The sequence below is a fragment of the Mustela lutreola genome, chromosome 3 (assembly GCF_030435805.1).
Source record: "Mustela lutreola isolate mMusLut2 chromosome 3, mMusLut2.pri, whole genome shotgun sequence".
Taxonomy (NCBI): domain Eukaryota; kingdom Metazoa; phylum Chordata; class Mammalia; order Carnivora; family Mustelidae; genus Mustela; species Mustela lutreola.
The window spans coordinates 145,546,473-145,566,127 of record NC_081292.1 but is presented as its reverse complement, the minus strand read 5'-3'; the positions used below and the strand labels follow the sequence as shown (position 1 = coordinate 145,566,127).

At 38.8% G+C, this 19,655-nt stretch overlaps 1 protein-coding gene across 1 annotated transcript; it reads left to right on the top strand.

Annotated features, from left to right (window-relative positions):
• Positions 1-722: 722 nt before the first annotated feature.
• KLHL41 (kelch like family member 41) lies at positions 723-18,217 on the top strand. Its single transcript, XM_059167099.1, has 6 exons — positions 723-1,924; positions 5,337-5,494; positions 5,618-5,725; positions 11,016-11,201; positions 13,058-13,204; positions 17,258-18,217. Exons 1-6 carry the CDS (start codon positions 815-817, stop codon positions 17,367-17,369), a joined length of 1,821 nt encoding a protein of 606 aa, XP_059023082.1. The 5' UTR covers positions 723-814; the 3' UTR covers positions 17,370-18,217.
• Positions 18,218-19,655: the final 1,438 nt, after the last annotated feature.

Below are 19,655 nucleotides of genomic sequence, written 5' to 3'. Positions count from 1 at the left end.
CATTTATCCTACTTGTGTTATAATTGTTTGCCACATCAGATCCTTTGTAGAGAAAAGCAGGGTCTGAATAACAAATAATTTTGTAATGTAATTCAATACTAATTACAGTTTTTCCACTTAAAAGGGTAATTTAGAATGTTAGAAAAGTAGCAGTTTCCCTGCGTTTATTACTTCAATTATGATGAGATATTGTTATTTAAAGGTTTTTTAGATTATATTACTAGTACATAAATAGAAGTCTTTAAGTTTCCTACTTCGAAAAGAAAATTATAAATACCACTGTTTTGACTAGAAAATAAAAATTTTTATGTAACAGTAATTGGAAAAGGGATTTTGCTTATGAGTATTCAAATGAACTCACCTCATATTCTTGACCTTTGCATCATTCATTCAGACAGCCAAGGAGTTTGCCACTAGACCATTTTTAGCGGACTGACTCATTTTTATGATTCAGTTTTCTGTCAGTTCAATAAACACTTTCTTTAAACATGTCTTTATTGGCCTATGTTCTAATGCTTTATGTAAAAGCTTCCCACTTCATTTAAATGGCTTGTTTCTTAGCTGTTTCCTTAGTGATTGAAAGTTCCAGTTGTTCCCTTCAATCTATAACAGCTGCAGGAACAACTCTTCTTTCCAAACTAGCTCTCCTGAATTCCCGTTGTTAGAGTTGGTATCTATATTTAGCTGGTGGGATTAAATTGCAAAGGCTTCAAGCTGGGCAAAGCACACCGATCTGCCTTTTTACAGCTAGACCTGTGTATTGCAAGGAGCTAAGGCCTTCAGTGTCCCCTTCCTTACCCAGGTTACTCACAAAATGGATTCTCAGCGGGAACTCACAGAGGAACTGCGGCTTTACCAATCCACCCTTCTTCAGGATGGTCTAAAAGATCTCCTGGAAGAAAAAAAATTCATCGATTGCACCCTAAAAGCAGGTGACAAAAGTCTTCCTTGCCACAGGTTGATTTTGTCAGCTTGTAGTCCTTACTTCCGTGAGTATTTTTTATCTGAAATTGATGAGGGGAAAAAAAAGGAAGTAGTGTTAGATAATGTGGATCCTGCTGTGCTGGATTTGATCATCAAGTACCTGTACTCTGCCAGTATCGACCTCAACGATGGAAACGTGCAGGATATTTTTGCCCTGGCCAGCCGCTTTCAGATCCCTTCGGTGTTCACTGTCTGTGTTTCTTATCTTCAGAAGAGACTTGCTCCTGGCAACTGTCTAGCAATCTTAAGGTTAGGACTTCTTCTCGACTGCCCAAGACTCGCCATCTCTGCCCGTGAATTTGTGTCTGATCGCTTTGTACAGATTTGCAAGGAAGAGGACTTTATGCAGCTATCTCCACAGGAACTGATCTCAGTAATTTCAAATGACAGCCTAAATGTAGAAAAGGAAGAAGCAGTGTTTGAGGCAGTGATGAAATGGGTGCGAACGGACAAAGAAAACAGGGTTAAGAACCTTAGTGAAGTGTTTGATTGTATTCGTTTTCGCCTTATGACAGAAAAATATTTTAAAGATCATGTTGAGAAAGATGATATAATTAAAAGCAACCCAGAACTCCAGAAAAAAATCAAAGTTCTCAAAGATGCCTTCGCAGGCAAACTCCCCGAACCTAGCAAAAATGCAGAGAAGGCTGGGGCTGGTGAGGTGAATGGTGATGTTGGTGATGAAGACTTACTTCCTGGTTACCTGAATGACATTCCCAGGCATGGGATGTTTGTCAAAGACCTCATCCTCTTGGTTAATGACACAGCTGCAGTGGCTTATGATCCCACAGAAAATGAGTGCTACCTTACTGCACTGGCTGAGCAGATTCCCAGAAATCATTCTAGCATTGTTACCCAACAAAATCAGGTGTATGTGGTAGGAGGACTATATGTGGATGAAGAAAATAAAGATCAGCCTCTACAGTCTTACTTCTTCCAGGTAAGAAGCGCTATTTTTATAAAAGTAGAGGCATAAAGGAAACTGTGATTCACCATTCCGTTAGCTGGTGTGTGAATTATTCAGGCTGCTTATGTTCTATCCTGCTTGATGTCCTATTCCAGCCCCTTGCACTTTTGCTACTTCGAGAGCTGACAGAAATATTTAAATCAGTTAATTTAATGGCTTGTCAATATCTTAGAAATAGTTTGGTGAAAAATGAGGTCCTAATTAATATGTAAGTGATGACTCAAGATTTTCTTTATACTCTTACCCAAAATGTCAAGTTTTTAGCTGATCATGACTATGCTCTCTCAAAACCCAGTGTTTTAGTAAGACTTAAATTTATTCTTGTATCTCTTCTGAAAAATAGGTTAGGTTATGACTTAGGGAACCTAAGATTTAGTACTTTACACATTACAAAAATGATAATTGATCAGATTTTCAGCCTTTTTCCAGGTTTTCTTGAAGTGATCTGAATAGTTCTTAAAGGTAGCATTTAATCTGTTATTTATGTTTACTGACAAAAATATAATTTTGTTGTAAATGAAGAGAACTTACATACTTAATTTACACACTTTGGGTTACTTTTGGGGAAAAAGTATCTACACCAGTGTGACCAACTTGAATTCATTAATTATATTTAGAAATTTTTTTTATGATAATTTTTTTTAAGTAGGTACTCCATACTAGGTATGGAGCCTAACACTGGGCTTGAACTCACAACTCTGAGATCAAGACCTGAGCTGAGATCAAGACTCAGATGCTTAACAGACTGAAACACCTAGGCGCCCCATTAATTTTTATTTATGACAAGTGACCACATGTATTTGGATCAGAGTTGTACTTAGACATTATTGCAAGTTAATCTGTTTTGTGAAACCCCAGAAGTATCCAGGAAAACAAATCCTCCAAACTAATAAATTCTTTGCGGTTTATTTGAAGGGAGTTTATTTCATATTATCAACTTAACCTTTATCTTGAATAATGCCAATACCAGTACTTTGTAGCTTACAGCTAGCTCAGAAGTGTCTGTTTAGGTCATAGCTACCCAGAGCCTGAGGTTTATGGGCACTTGAGTTGGAAAGGCCAAAGATAAGTGTAGAATGTCATAGTCACTGTGTGCTCTCAGAGTGTGTGACATGCTATGCATTCACAAAATACTACTTTTAACCAGCTTTTTCTAATCTTGAAAAATCTAATAATACACATTGCTCACATTAATCACAATTCTTAATATTCAAAGTTCTGTCAAAAAGTGTTAACTACAAAATATAAAAATACAATTGAAGCCATAATCATAAGTATTTGAATGCATGCCAGAAAATTTCCTAAGCCCTAATTTCAAATTCACTGAAATTTCAGAAAAGCTAAATTCTATTTAAAAGTTAATAATTATATCTAGGAAGTAAAAATGCCATCAAAACACAGATGGGCAAATACAAAAAAATACAGATGAACAGATACCTAGAAATCATAGATCCAAGAAATACTTATAGTCTTATCTTCATTCTCTTCCATCTTGTTACTCTTCTTACTTTTATTGGCAAAGCTTCTCATTTCTGTTTCAAGAAACCTGTTTAATGTTCTTTATAGTTATTAAAAGTCACACAAAGTTGAAAAGATCGGCTTCTTGTCATTGCACATGCCTTGCTCCTTTTAAAAGGCACAATAGTGCAACAAGGTACCAGGATAAAACACCCGACTATAAAAAGGGTTATTTATGACTCACAAGAAAAAGCACGTATGAGAATATCAGGTTTTATATTGTATTTTTCTGCTTGGTCACATCTGTTTAAAATGTCTTAAGTTAGGAGTAGTATGATCTTCAATTGTATGTTATAAATAGATGATGAGAATTCTTTACCTGGGTAAGAGAGGGGATTTTTTTCCTTAGAATTAATAGATTCATCAAATCTTTGAATAGCACCCCATCTTAAAGTACTCTAGGTTCAAACCTTGATCGGAAACTAGAGCCAGAAAAGTTAAATAGCTTGACAGCTCATCTATGAAAGTGCCTGGTAGGCAGTCTCCTATTACATTTGCTGTAGTAAGTGCCCTAACTGGGGGTCGTGTGGGGCTGTTGGCGGTACTGTCCAGCATGGGCAGTACGCCCTCCAGTCTGGGATTACAGCAGCTACTGTTCCCATTTAGAAAACAGTGGATTTATATAGCTTCTATTTGAATATCACTTAAAAGCTCTGTGAGCATTTAGTATAAAACCTGTCACAGAGCCAAACTTCATAAATGTTCATTATTTCTACTGGAGCACACACCACCTTCTTGATCAAAGGATTTGTTTTCAGAAGGAAAACATTAGAGCTCACTGTCTAGATGTTAAAATACGTGACTGCAGAGCTAAAAATATATATGTGAAGAATAGACTGATCATCATATCTAGTCTTAATTAGTGCTTTACTTTAACCAGAGTTATGAGGCAAGATATATACAGACTTCTACAGAGATCCCTCCCTGGCCTGCAGCCTTTAATATCTGCACCTGCTCTTGGTATCCAGTTATTCTGGGGTTTATTCCTTTTTCTTCTGCTACACAGAAGTAGCACGACAGAGAACAATCTGTAACTGCATTCCCTCGTGAAGATGTGTTCTCATGCCTTGGTGTCCTTAAATGCAAATTGGAAAATCTTATAAATGACCAATAGTAAGTGCTGAAACCAATGCCAGCCATACCAGAATGACCCATGAGAGCATGGGCACTTCGAGAGCTGGCTTAGGCTTGCAGAAGTTGCAGCCGCAAAAACAGGCAAGTTGCTTCTATTACTAATAGATTTTTTTTTTAAATAGAGACAAGGGTATTTCAAATGACTTCCAATGAAAGGGTTGGACGTTATAGATGTTAATACCTGCCTATGTCAGAAGTAATAAAGTGAAACAAAGAGAACCTAAACAATTCTGAAGACTAGAAAAAAGATGTTGCCTAACATCCCAGTTGTCTGTGGACTGAGCGACAGGTCCAGCTGTCCTGGGTGCTGGCTTGGGGAGTGTGTTAAATATAGCATTCTGGGGTCACTCACATACTGTGGCCCTCCCTACAGTGACAACCTCTCTTTCCTCAATGCCCTGAAAGTATTATGATGTCTTTTTTGAACCTGAAGAAGGCAACATGGGAAGAAACTTTGACAAGGAACCTCACAGTTCTAATTGATCACTAGTGACTCTATTCTCTCCCTCCTTTCTGCAGATTTTGGCATTTTAAGTAAGCCAAGTAGGTGTTCTCATTTTTCATGGTATTCCAGTGGTAAAATATGATACTTTTGGATTGCAGTTTTATTTTACCTGCAACATCTTTCATTATGTCAGTGCATTCAACACAACATGTAAAATATAGCATATTGCTTGGTGCAACTAACTTTTTTCTAACAAGTTCCAAAATTCCTCATATGTTTTTCTTTCAGCTTGATAACATAACATCTGAGTGGGTTGGACTTCCACCTCTGCCTTCAGCCAGGTGTCTCTTTGGTCTGGGAGAGGTAGATGACAAAATCTACGTAGTGGCAGGCAAGGACCTTCAAACAGAGGCTTCGCTGGATTCAGTATTATGCTATGATCCCGTGTAAGTTGACATGACGTTCCTGTTTCCTAAGCATTTGGGTATATGAGTACCTATTACATATTTGTAACCTTACACTCTGGTGTTAACTGAAGGCACAGAAGTTCTACCATCTTTTCATTGCAGGGCTGCAAAGTGGAATGAAGTTAAAAAACTGCCTATCAAAGTCTATGGCCACAGTGTGATTTCACATAAGGGGATGATATATTGTCTAGGAGGAAAGACAGATGACAAGTAAGTACCCTAAAATCTCCTTATGGTTTACATCCAAATGATTTTTTTTTTTAACCTTTGGGTTTTTTTTTTTTTAAGATTTTATTTATTTATTTGACAGACAGAGATCACAAGCAGACACAGAGGCAGGCAGAGAGAGAGGGGAGAAAGCAGGCTCCTCGCTGAGCAGAGAGCCCAACGCGGGACTCGATCCCAAGACCCTGGGATCATGACCTGAGCTGAAGGCAGCGGCTTAACACACTGAGCCACCCAGGCGCTCCACCTTTGGGTTTTTTTAAAGTAAGCTCTAGGGGCGCCTGGGTGGCTCAGTGGGTTAAGCCGCTGCCTTCAGCTCAGGTCATGATCTCAGGGTCCTGGGATCGAGTCCCGCATCGGGCTCTCTGCTCAGCAGGAGCCTGCTTCCTCCTCTCTCTCTCTCTGCCTGCCTCTCTGTCTGCTTGTGATCTCTCTCTGTCAAATAAATAAATAAAAATCTTTTAAAAAAAAAAAAAAAGTAAGCTCTAGCCCCAGAGTGGAGCTTGGACTCACAACCCTGAGATCAAGAGTTGCATGTTCTGTTGACTGAACCAGCCAGGCACCCCTCCAAATGATTTTTATTGCAAAGAGTTCTTTCCTCCTTTCATTTGAACCTATGTACTGAAATGGAACTTGGTTCTCATTCATAATATTTTAGAAGTTAAAGTTTCAAAATAAAATTTTGAAAAGCTATTAGAGGATATTATAAATGATTTCTAAGGGAAACTGAAGGGCAATTTAAATAAAATTGAAAAATTGCTAACCTGGGGCACCTGGGTGGCTCAGTTGGAGAAGCGTTTGACTCTTGATTTCGGCTCAGGTCATGATCTCAGGGTTGTGAGAGGGACCTCTGCATTGGGCTCCATGCTCAGCATAGACTCTGCTTGAAATTCTCTCCTCCTCCTACCTCTCCCCCTCTCTCTTTCTCTAAAATAAATAAAAGCTTTAAAAAAAAAAAGTTGCTTAAGTAAATTTGTAGATTCCAGCATATTGCTAGGAACTAGCATGATATTGCCATCATAAGCATTCTTACAGTGAGAAAGCAGCATTTAGGAACATAATCAATTCTTTTTTTTTTTTTTAAAGATTTTATTTATTTATTTGAGAGAGAGAGACAGTGAGAGAGAGCATGAGCGCAGAGAAGGTCAGAGGGAGAAGCAGACTCCCCATGGAGCTGGGAGCCCGATGTGGGATTCGATCCTGGGACTCCGGGATCATGACCTGAGCCGAAAGCAGTCGTCCAACCAACTGAGCCACCCAGGCATCCCCATAATTAATTCTTTAATTGGGCTAATTTTTTAAAAAGATTTTATTTATTTATTTGACAGAGATCACAAGTAGGCAGAGAAGCAAGCAGAGAGAGAGGAGGAAGCAGGCTCCCCGCTTAGCAGAGAGCCCGATGTGGGGCTCGATCCCAGGATCCTGAAGGCAGAGGTTAAAGCCTCTGAGCCACCCAGGTGCCCCAGGGCTAATTTTTAATTATATCTCACTACATTAAAACCAATAGGCTTTGGGGGCACCTGGAAGGCACAGTAGATTAACCTTTGGACTCTTGGTTTTGACTTAGGTTGTGATCTCAGGTCCTGAGATCAAGTCCCTAGTGGGGTACCCCTAGTTGGGCTCCCCAAGTTAGGCTCCCCATTAGATGCAGTCTGCTTGAGATTGTCTCTCCCTCTCCTTCTGCCCCTCCCACTTGTGCTTTTGCACTCTCCCTCCCTCTCTAAAATAAACTGATAAATCGTTAAAAAAAAAAAAAACAGTGGGCTTTCTTATTCTTTTGACCATAAATAAATAAAAATTAAGTCTACCTCTGTAATGTAATACTTAAAATATAACTGCTAAAGGGATAGTGCATAAAAATACTACAGATTTGTACTTTCTATTCATAAAAGAGAATTTAGATAGATGAGTTTGAAACTGAAAAGCCTGGGGACTGAAAAGAGTGCAGTTGTTTCCTAAGCAATGTTTCACTGACTTACTCCTGGACAGAGAGGATATTAAAAACATTTAACAATGGGTTACAAAGAGGCACTGATCAAACAGAACTATTGCACCTGGTTCACCCACTAGTGTCCAGTGTCTTGTGAGGAAAACAGGATGAAAATCATAGAACTTGATTTCTAGGCACTTCTCAAGGGATAGTTCATTAGGAAAAAGATTTTGTAACTCAAGGGGAGAAGTGAGTTCAGAGTGCTCTAGAAATCAGTTAATTAAATGAGTAGTCCATCTGGTAAAATGAAGATTTTCAGTTTAAATAGTAAGAATTAATTTCTTGGCCCTGAAAACTCTGCCTAATTTGGCTTTTGCCCAGGTTGCTTAATAAATAAAGATGTCAATCCTGGAAAGGGAACCAGAATTAAGAATTAAATGGACAAAGCAGGAAAGGAGAGTAAAATATGGAAATATGGAAATGTGCTAGGAATAAAGAACTCTATGTTCATAGTGAATAATTAATGGTCATTAGTAAACTAAAATGACATATAACAGAAGAAATATGATTTTAAAACAATATTTTATTTATTTATTTGACAGAGAGACAGCAAGAGTGGGAACACAAGCAGGGGGAGTGGGAGAGGAAAAAGCTGGCTCCCCGCTGAACAGGGAGCCCAATGTCAGGCTCATCCTGAGACCCCCAAATCCTGACCTGAGCCAAAGGCAGTCAGTTAAAACTGAGCCCCCCAGGCACCCCCCAAAAATGTGATTTTAAAAAGCAGTGGGAACCTGGGGGGCCTGGGGGGCTCAGTGGGTTAAAGCCTCTGCCTTCAGCTCAGGTCATGATCCCAGGGTTCTAGGATCGAGCCCCACATCAGGCTCTCTGCTCCGTGGGGAGCCTGCTTCCTCTTCTCTCTCACTGCCTGCCTGCCTACTTGTGATCTGTATCTGTCAAATAAATAAAATCTTTAAAAAAAAAAAAAAAAGCAGTGGAAACCTGGGAAAAAAAAGAAAAAGAAAAAGAAAAAAACCAGAAACAGACTCATGGATATAGGAAACAAACTGGTGGTACCAGAGTGGGGTAGGGTTGAGGATGGGTGGATAATATTGTAATAACTTTGTATGGTAACTAGACTCACCATGGGGGATCATTTCATAATATATAAAAATATCAAATCACTATGATACACACCTGAAATGAATATGATATGGTATGTCAATTATATCTCAATTTAAAAAATAAAAGACTAATTGTTTTTTTTTAATATAATTTTTTATTTTTTATAAACATATATTTTTATCCCCAGGGGTACAGGTCTGTGAATCACCAGGTTTACACATTTCACAGCACTCACCAAAGCACATACCCTCCCCAATGTCCATAATCCCACCCCCTTCTCCCAAACCCCCTCCCCCCAGCAACCCTCAGTTTGTTTTGTGAGATTAAGAGTCACTTATGGTTTGTCTCCCTCCCAATCCCATCTTCTTTCATTACAGTCTATCCTGTTCAAGGATAACATATACTGAAATTTTTATATTTTCCTTAATCTAAGCTATTCCCATCAAATAAATATTTATAGGAAAGCCATATTACAAACTTACTCAGTGAAAAATCTTATTTTGGGTATTTTTCCTGACTAAATGGCATGGAAAATGTGTATTAAGCAGTGTCCTGACTTTGGAAATGTAGTGACCCTGCCAAATGATTTGAATTGTTTCCTTCAAGTGGTGTTAGTAACTAGGAAATTGATATGTCAGTGAAAGCATACAGGTCTTGTCAGTAAGAATATATTAATCTTGAGAATATGATTAACCAAGACAACATTGCTTGACAAATGCCAAAGTCAAGAACTTTGAAATGAGTCATTATCTAAAAGTAAGCACTGAATCGCACTAGTTAAACCACTAGATTTGAAGAACATGATTTTGTTGTAATCATGCCCTTGTCAAGAAGTTTTAAAGTAATACTTATAGTCAAATACTAGCAGAAGTTCTTCTACTCTGAATACATGGTTTTTCATAAGACTAAAGAAAAAAAGTTGTCCTCACAAAAAGTTGGGGATTTTGTTTGTTTGCTTTTTGACTTTACCAAATACATTCAGGGGTGCCTGGCTGGCTTAGTTGATAGAGCATGTGATTCTTGATCTTGGGGTTGTGAGTTCAAGCTACACTGGGCATAAAGCTTACTTTAAAAAAGTGAAAACAGGGGCGCCCTGGTGGCTCAGTCCTTCAGCGTCCGCCTTCCACTCAAGTCATGAGCCCAGGGTCCTGGGATGAAGCCCCGCATCAGGCTCCCTGCTTAGCGGGAAGCCTGCTTCTCCCTCTCCCACTCTGCCTGCTTGTATTCCCTCTCCTGCCATGTCTCTCTCTGTCAAATAAATAAAATCTTTAAAACAATATACATAAAATATATATATTTTTTTAAAAAGTAAAAACAGGGATGCCTGGGTGGTTCAGATGGTTAAGCATCTGCCTTTGGCTCAGGTCATGTTCTCCAGGTCCTGGGATCGAGCCCTGAGTTAGGCTCCCGGCTCAGCGAAAAGTCTGCCTCTCCCTCTCCTTCTTCTCCTACCCCTGCCCCCGAACTCCACATTTGCGCACGTGTACACACACACACACACACACTCTCTCTCTCTCTCTCTCTCTCTCAAATGAATAAATTAAAAAATTTTAAAGCAAAAACAAAACAAAAAATGCACAAATATATCCAGCTAATCAATTATTATTTAGCATTTTGAATCCCCATCAGTAAATTATGGATAACTTCAAGGAAGATACTAACTCAGATAAGTACAGGTTTTCTTGGTAGCATTTAGCGTATAAAACTGTTCTCATTACTCATCTACTCCCATGACTGGTTGCCTATAGTCCCAGATTTCTTAAAAATGCATTGGTGTATTACTGATATCCTAAAATGAAATAAGCCATCATATTAAATTTAAAATAGGTACTTCCATACCTAATTTTTTGAAATTAACTGATCCATTCCTAGGAGATTCAAATAATAAGATCAACTTAACATTTTTATTACTTAGCACAGTAAAAGATTTATGAATTTTTTTTTAGCTCTATTCCTGTCTTCCCATTGAATTTAGCAACAGAAAGGATTAAAATCTACTTTGTCCGGGCAGTTGCCAAAAGGAAAGTTACCCTACCTTCCCGTAGTATAATTAAGTTCCCCACATTTGGAATTGTTATATATTCAGATTAAGAATACTTTGAGTTTTTCTAATTCTGTTTTATGTATTTCAGATGGGAAGCAAAGCTAAATGATTAGTGAAATTGCTTCCTTCAGAAAAGGAAGTTTCTAAAAGGACCATTTTGTTGTCTTTTATGTTTACAGAAAGTGTACAAACAGGGTGTTTATCTACAACCCCAAAAAAGGAGACTGGAAGGATCTGGCTCCAATGAAAATCCCTCGTTCCATGTTCGGAGTGGCAGTGCATAAAGGCAAAATTGTGATTGCGGGAGGTGTCACTGAAGATGGTCTTTCAGCTTCAGTGGAAGCTTTTGACCTCACAACCAATAAGTGAGTTGCTATATCTTACTACAGCATATTAATCATTCTACTTTCCAACTTTGGATGAAAATTAAACTTTCTAATTAGGGCATGGGGAGAGGAAGGCAGGAGGCAAGGATTAAAAGGAAACATCTGGATCTGGGTTTCTTCTGCTGTTACTGGGTGTGAAATGCCTAACATTCTGATGCATTAAGTGGTTTGCAACTTGGGGTACATAAACCTCAAGTTAATGCCAGAATGTTCCATTTATCCTTTTTATTAACTTTGTGAGTTTAGTCATGCAAAGGTAATGCTAATGAATGAGATGCATTTGGATGGATATACATATCTCCATATGGTTATTTGATTTGAAATATGTAGTTTGCTTAAGGACGGAAAGACTGCCACTTAGCTTGTGATGTTTGTAAAATATGAATGCTTCAGAAATTTTTTTACGCTCTTTATAATTTTCTTAAAATGTTCATATATAAGCTTTTACTGGCTTAAAGTTAATGTGAAAAGATATTTGACAGATATTCTTTGTGTAAAATTAGTCTTTTTCAAATTTTTGAGCTCACTCATCTGGATAAGTATATAGTTTTTATACTCCTAGTTTAGCAATGAAGAAAAAATTAGAGTACTGTCATTACTTTTTTAAGGAACCATGTAATGTGTGATTACAAAATAGACTTTAGTATCTGAAAATCACCAAGGAATTTTTATGGGAGAAGATTTAAATTATTGTGAAAAATCATCTTTTTTGAAAACTGTGTATTATGAGTAAACACTCATAAGAAGTTAAAAAGCAACTCACAGAATTGTAAATACTCTATGCTCTTAGTTTTTTTCATATGTGTGTATGGATGTTTATATTTAAATTTGTATGCTTTTTGAGAAATAACAAAATTACACTAAAATGTTCCTTATGATTACTCTGGAGGCTATGATTATGGGTGATAGTTGTTTTCTTCTATACCTTTCTGTATTTCCAGCTTTTCTCCAATGTACATATCCTACTTTTATAGTTAGAAAAACAGATAATATATTTCGAGTAAAGGTCCACTTTTAATGCCAGAGTAATCAAATAGAGAATTTCAAAATGATTAACTCATTTTAGATTCTTGATCCTGCCAACTAATTTGTTGATTTTATAGTTATGTGTCTTATTTCATATGGCTGTTAACATTAAAAAGTTCCCTTAAATCCTTTATTTAAGGGGCACCTGGGTGGCTCAGCGGGTTAAGCCGCTGCCTTCAGCTCGGGTCATGATCTCAGGGTCCTGGGATCGAGCCCCACATCGGGCTCTCTGCTCAGCAGGGAGCCTGCTTCCTCCTTTCTCTCTCTCTGCCTGCCTCTCTGCCTACTTGTGATCTCTCTGTGTCAAATAAATAAATAAAATCTTTAAAAAAAAATCCTTTATTTAAAAAGATGTAGGATAAGTCATCAAAAAGATATCCTAGTTTCTAAACTAGGATAATATAAAGTTAGTCACGTGCCTTTATCACAAAGGATTTGAAGATTTCTTGAGAAATGATGGAAATCAGAGTTTCTAAAAATGTGTATTAGCATTCAAATGAATTCCAACACCGTAGGGCCTAGGAGGCCTAGAACTGCCACAAAGCACCCACTGTTTATATCACCATTGCTGAACATGCGAACTGATGAAGGAAATATTCTGGGATTGACATATTGAGAGCTTTATAGTTAATCTGGTTACATCTTTCAAATAAAGGAATATGTCGATATTTTTCAGTAACAAACTTAACCTTCTAGTATAGATGCCTTTGCTAGTTGAATTTTTAAATTAAATTTTTATATAATTGTTCAGTAAACACATGTGACATTTCCTTGGGTTTTACATTGACTCTATTTTAAAAAATTCCTAGGTGGGAAGTAATGACTGAATTTCCCCAAGAAAGAAGCTCCATCAGTTTGGTCGGCCTGGCTGGATCCCTATATGCCATCGGTGGTTTTGCCATGATTCAACTGGAGTCCAAAGAGTTTGCCCCCACTGAAGTCAATGACATATGGAAGTAAGTTTTTTTGACTCCCAGTTTTCAGGACCAAATAGCAAATCAAATAACTGATAATAGATAAGACAAACAATTTTGCAGTAAAGAGTAGGCCAGACTTTCCTAACATGGATGCTTCTTCTTGGTAGTAGACTAAACACTTTTCAAACCTAACTGGACTTCTGCACGTGCCACTTACTTGAGCATCAAGTACTGCTTCTCATTGTGCCTGGGGAAGGAGTCTTCTGGGCCCGTGAACGGGAAAATGAGAGTTGGACTGGTGATCCCGTGAGCTCCATTCTGGCTGTAAAAGTGTACTGCTCTAGGCACTAGCAGAGCAAAGGCTACTTCCAACCCTTTCTACCAATGAGTACTTGATATCTTCAGAAAACAGAGTTCTGAAGAAACACATAACTTCTTGAGTTTCCGTGAATTCATTAATTCTATTTTGAATCTAATGCAAGTGGTTTTCCAGTTTTTGAGGATTCAGTTACAGAAGCTATTTAAAAAGAAGAAGTGAAAAGTAGCGATCCATTTTACCAGTCAGATAGGAGCTGGTCAGATGTCCCAAATATGACACTTGCAGTTGTTACTCATTTGAGTATTTTAAGTTAGACTTAAAATGAAGGTAGTGTTTATACAGCATGTGTGGGGTGGAGAATTCTACCATAGTTTCTGATGCTGTGAACACCCCCTGGAGAACAGGGTGTACACAAGAAGTCTTGGGAGATGGGTAGATTGTGTCATGCATAGAGAGTCACGTAGTTGGGCAGGGCATACACTATGCAGATATCTGGTTACCATTAGGCACCTCATGGGTCTGCCAAATGATGCTTGCTGCCTTCAGCCCAGGAACTGTGCTTGCTGAGAAAAATTCATAGTAGGTAGATCTCAGTTTCCCGCGGTGAGCATTACTGAATTTATCCCGTACACTTACCCAAAAATTGCCAAACTCATGCTTTCCCTCTCAGCTTAAAGGCCAGCCCCCACTCTCAAGACCCTTCCCTGGTCTGTTACCAGATTGTTCAGAACCTTGGACACACTCAAGGGATGGCCTATGGACTAGCAGTGGTGGCATCTCCTGAGAGTCTCCTGGAAATGCAGAATCCCAGGCCCCACCCCAAACTCACTCAATCAGAATCTTCATTTTAACAAGGTTCCCAGGTGATTTGCATGCACATTTAAATTTGTAGGGACAGCTATGGAAGAGGGATCAGTGAAGGCATACCACCAAGGCTGAGAATAGAAAGTGTATGTTATTGGTTCTATACCTGACCCAGCACATGCCTCATTCCCTGGGGAATGGGAAGGCTGAAAGGCCCATGGCTTAACCAAGCAATTATTTTGTGCATCAAACATCATTTCCTTGTGTTGTTGTGATAGTAACTAGCTGTGGAGAGGGCAAGAAAGAAAATGGCTATAAAGGCTATAAACTATTCCTCATCTCCCCCGCAAAAAGAAGGAGGAAGAAAGAAAAGTGGAAACTTCCAGGGAAGGAAGAGGCTAGACTCAGGAAGAGGTTGAGATGGAAAAAGACTGGAAGCAGTAGGGGAAAAAAAGAATGAAATAATGGGAGGGCTGAGAAGGCCAGGGTTTTTGGAAAACAGGGATGAATACCAACAGTGAGATGGGCAGTGATTCTTAACACTCGCCACACATTTAAATCACCTCAGATGTTTTTTAAAATATACCAGTGCTTGGACTTCCGTGCAGGCCATTTATATCAGGATTTCTGCCGTCAGGTCCTAAAACCTTCTCAGGTGATTCTACCAGACAGCCAGGGTTGAGAAACAGTGATGTTGGGAAATGGTGCCATCAGTCAGCTGAATCCCATCTGAGCCGCTCTGCTCACTACCGGTGACCAAAAGCCAAGTTGCTTCAGTGGGAGGAAGCTGTAGGCAGGAAAGGGGAGCATCTCCACTAAAAGTAGCCCTTACCCTGCTGAGGGGGGCTTGAAAGAGAGACCCTCTCTGATGATGGTGTATTTTGCGATTAGGATGGTGGTTCCCAAGGCTCACCTAGGGAGCTTCAGGAAGTATTGACACCTCTGTCCTACCACCACTGACTAGGATTTAATCAGTCCAGGGTATGGTCTGGGCTTTGAAACTTTCAAAAGACCTCTGGTCTTTTGATTCTCATGTGCAGACAAGTTTGGGAACCACCCGACTGGGGAAAGGCAAGAATACATTCATCACTGTCTGCTTAGCTGTAAAACTTTAAATTTAGGTACTGGGCTTTCCACTCGGGTGATAAAATCTAGAGCAATAATTCTCAAATCTTGCTGCATATTAGAATCCCTTAGGGAACTTTAAAAAAATGCTCATGCCCAGGCCATACTCCATACCAGTTAAGTCAATCTCTGGGGGTGAGAGCCAGGCATCAATATTTTTAATGTCTCTAGGTGGGCTCTAAATGTGCAAGTCATGTTTGAGAACCAGTGATCTGTTGTGGTTCCCAAGGCAGCATCAGCACCACCTGGGTACTTGATAAATATGTAAATTCTCAGGCCTTACCTCAGATCTACAGAAACTTTGGGGATGGAGTCCAGCAAACTGTGCTCTAGCAAGTCCTCCAGGTGACTCACATGTGTGCTAACACTGACAGCAACTCACCTGCAGAAAGGTGGCTGCCCACTTGTCCTCGACTTCCTAGTGAATCTACCCACACATGCAGATGAAATTCAGAGACGAAAACTATCGGTAATACCGGTATACCACATTCTAAACCTACACACCGTCTTAGTGTGATGTGTAAAAAAAATTTTTTTCCATTCTTAATTTTTTTATTGAAATCTTTCCATTATTTAGGATTGACCAAGCTGAAAGTAAAAATATAACTGCCAAGAAGCAAATGCTTCTAAGACTCATTTACCCTCCTACTGCTTATATGTGCTCACTTTCTCATTTAAAACTATTCCTTATCTTTTAGTGTGTTGCCCCAAATTTTGCAGAGATAATTAAGGTTCTTCCCTTTATTAGTTGTAAAATATTTTTGTCTACTTAGCATAAAAAATCACTTGGTGCACAGTACAAATGTAAAGATTAAATTTAGACCACTGATGATATTAAGTCAGATACCACACAGCTTACATAGGCATTAGCAATCTTAAAAATTATTACTTTAAATCTTATTCATCATTATACGATGATTTAGGGGTATTTCTTATGTGTCAACTACTGATAGCTTCTGGAGAAGGGGAGGACACCAAGAGGAGTAAGATGTTATTTGCCCTCAAGTACCCTTGAGCTTGTTGAGAACATAAATATAGGGAAAAAGATTAAAAGAATTATAACTGCTATAATAGATACTATATAAAGGACAATGTGAGAAATGAAGGGAGACTACAAACTCTGCTTGAGGAAGGCAAGAAAGGCTTCAGAAAGAAGGCAGCATTTCAGAATTGCTCATGCAGAAAAAGCATTCCAGGCACGAGGGAGAGTAGAGGCACACATATTTCAAAGCAATTCGAGTTGCCTGTATCTTTATAACCATGAATCTTCCCCCCAGGGAACAACCTAGTGTTAGTTCTTACCTAACATCAAGTGCAAAATCTAAGAGGAGTACTCGCACAAGACATTAATGGGGAAGGGAAATAGGTTCTTCTGGAGTGATCACTAGGGTCAGGTGCCATGCTGGGCACAAGTATATTGGAAAAACTGAAATTATAATCAAGGCATCTAGCCACCCCTGTTCTTCCCAGTTCTTACTCTTAAGGTAGAGTCAACTGACCTTGACTCATAGAGACTGGCCATCATTATTGGCCCAAAGGTGAACAACTGATTGCTTTAACTGTTGATTACTCTTAGTCTCTTAACAGTCTTTGATTCCCAGAAAAGGCTTAACTGCCTAAGCATCCTGATTAAATACCATGGCAGTGGTTCAGGAGTTCAGACACTCGCTCATTCAGGGAAAGCATATTTGGGGAGGAATGTATTCCACCAGTCAGGTGCATCCTCCTCTAGACAAAAGCCAGTAGGATTTTCTCAAAAACCCATATTTGTATACTGAATACTAGGAAACCTATAGAGCTATCTAAAAACTTCTTATTGATCACTTTTCTTTTTTCTCCATCAGGTATGAAGATGATAAAAAAGAATGGGCCGGGATGTTGAAGGAAATACGTTATGCTTCAGGAGCTAGTTGCCTAGCAACACGTTTAAACCTCTTCAAACTGTCTAAACTATAAACGGGGAGGTGGAAAAAAAAACCAATGGAATGGGATGTGTTTTGTTTGGAAATAGGGCTTTAATTTATTCTGTTTTTCAAAAGCCTACGCAGAGATTCATGTAGAAATTATTCACTAAATTACTGTCCATGAGGTTAGCAGTAAGCATCATAACCTCAAGTCATTGAATTCCTAGGTGTAATGATCATTGTTTAAAACCATTTTCTAGTAAGAAATTAAATATTAAGTTGAATGGGTTATTTCTTTTGTTACTCTGTCTCAATCAGCTGTAAAGATTTCTAAATTTGTTTATGAATTCTTTCACTTGCATTGTTATGGTAACTTTACACTCATTTTCTATTATATATTAAATTGGAATGAAATAGGTACACCTACAATTTTTTAATGTTTAAAGTATCAAATATCACTTTCCCTTGTGCTTCAAGATATGACAAGAATCCTATGCATTATGTTAAAGATTACATAGCATAAGAAAACTTTGGAAATACCTTTTAAGAAGTGTAATAAATGGGTCTCATTTGAAGGGAAAAAATCTCTTAAGTAGTCAAATTCAAGTGGTCTTCCTTTTTTTCTCCATTCCTTTTGTGATACTAGTATATTGTTATTTAAATCATAAATTTTAAATTTTTTTAAAAATTAAATACCAGTAAACCAGTCTTCAAGCTCCTAACTACAGTATCTATGGTAGAAGGGTTAAGGATTGTTCTCAGGAAATGAATTGACTCTAAATTGCCAGGCATTAGTTGGAGCCAGTGAGTGTACTGGAGGAGGGTATGTATTTGTTAGTTTAAGCTTTATCTATATTTTCCATGGAAGAGATACCTATTCATAAATTTCTGATAGAAAGGTGACTGTATTATTGCATTTTCTGGGATGTGAAACACCATATTCAATATGTTGTTCTTAATGTACACACTAAGTTGACATCTCAGTCTGTCCACAACCACCGATGCATCCACAGATATGTTTGCCTTCTATCCTTACACATCTTATTTTCTGAATAACCTGACTTGGAGCTAATTTGGAATGTTCCACTATTACTTGTCAAGCAATTTCATGAAGAAAAGGTGAGTCTTCATACAGGATTATTGTCTCTACCATAAATATGGGAACTTCCAACAAAACCCAGCTTTACTTTGGATCTCTGATGTAGAATCCTGAGTACTTTTCTGTATTAACAAATACTGCCCTAGACTATACCACCATTATACAATCCACAAATCCTGAGGATGGGAAACTCCACAGGTTTTTCAGCAGATAACTGTTTGGAAGAGAATGTGGGAGATGGGGGCGCCTGGGTGGCTCAGTGGGTTAAGCCTCTGTCTTTGGCTCAGGTCATGATCTCAGGGGTCTTGGGATCGAGCCCCGCATCGGGCTCTTTGCTCAGCAGGGAGCCTGCTTACCCCCTGTCTCTTCCTGCCTCTCTGCCTACTTGTGATCTCTCTCTGTCAAATAAATAAATTTTTTTTAAAAAATCTTAAAAAAAAAAATTGGGGCGCCTGGGTGGCTCAGTTGGTTGGACGCCTGCCTTCGGCTCAGGTCATGATCCTGGAGTCCCGGGATCGAGACCCACATCGGGCTCCCAGCTCCATGGGGAGTCTGCTTCTCCCTCTGACCTTCTCCTCGTTCATGTTCTCTCTCACTGTCTCTCTCTCTCTCAAATAAATAAAATCTTTTTTTTTTTTTAAAGATTTTATTTATTTATTTGCCAGAGAGAGAGTGAGTGAGAGCGAGCACAGGCAGACAGAGTGGAAGGAAGAGTCAGAGGGAGAAGCAGGCTCCCTGCGGAGCAAGGAGCCCGATGTGGGACTCGATCCCAGGACGCTGGGATCATGACCTGAGCTGAAGGCAGCTGCTCAACCAACTGAGCCACCCAGGCGTCCCAATAAATAAAATCTTTAAAAAAAGAGAGAGAGAGAATGTGGGAGATGCTTATAAATTAAGACACACTTAAAGGGGGTGAGGTGCAAATTATGGTCTCTATAGAGATGCAAACCTGAATGATAAAACTGTTAGAGGAAGTGCTTACTATAAAAGCAAGATAGTGGTTACTTTGGGGGACCCAGGGGATCCTGGGATCATGACCTGAGCAAAGGAAGACACTTAACTCACTGAGCCACCCAGGCGTCCAGCTAAGTAACGATATTTTAAACAAGGTACTTTCAACTAAACCTACATCAAATATCAACAGACCAAAACTTAATGCAGGACCCATGTTTTATAGCTATGCTTAAGATTCAAGGCGCTCTGGCTACCAACTTATTTAGGGACAGAATGAACTTAGAG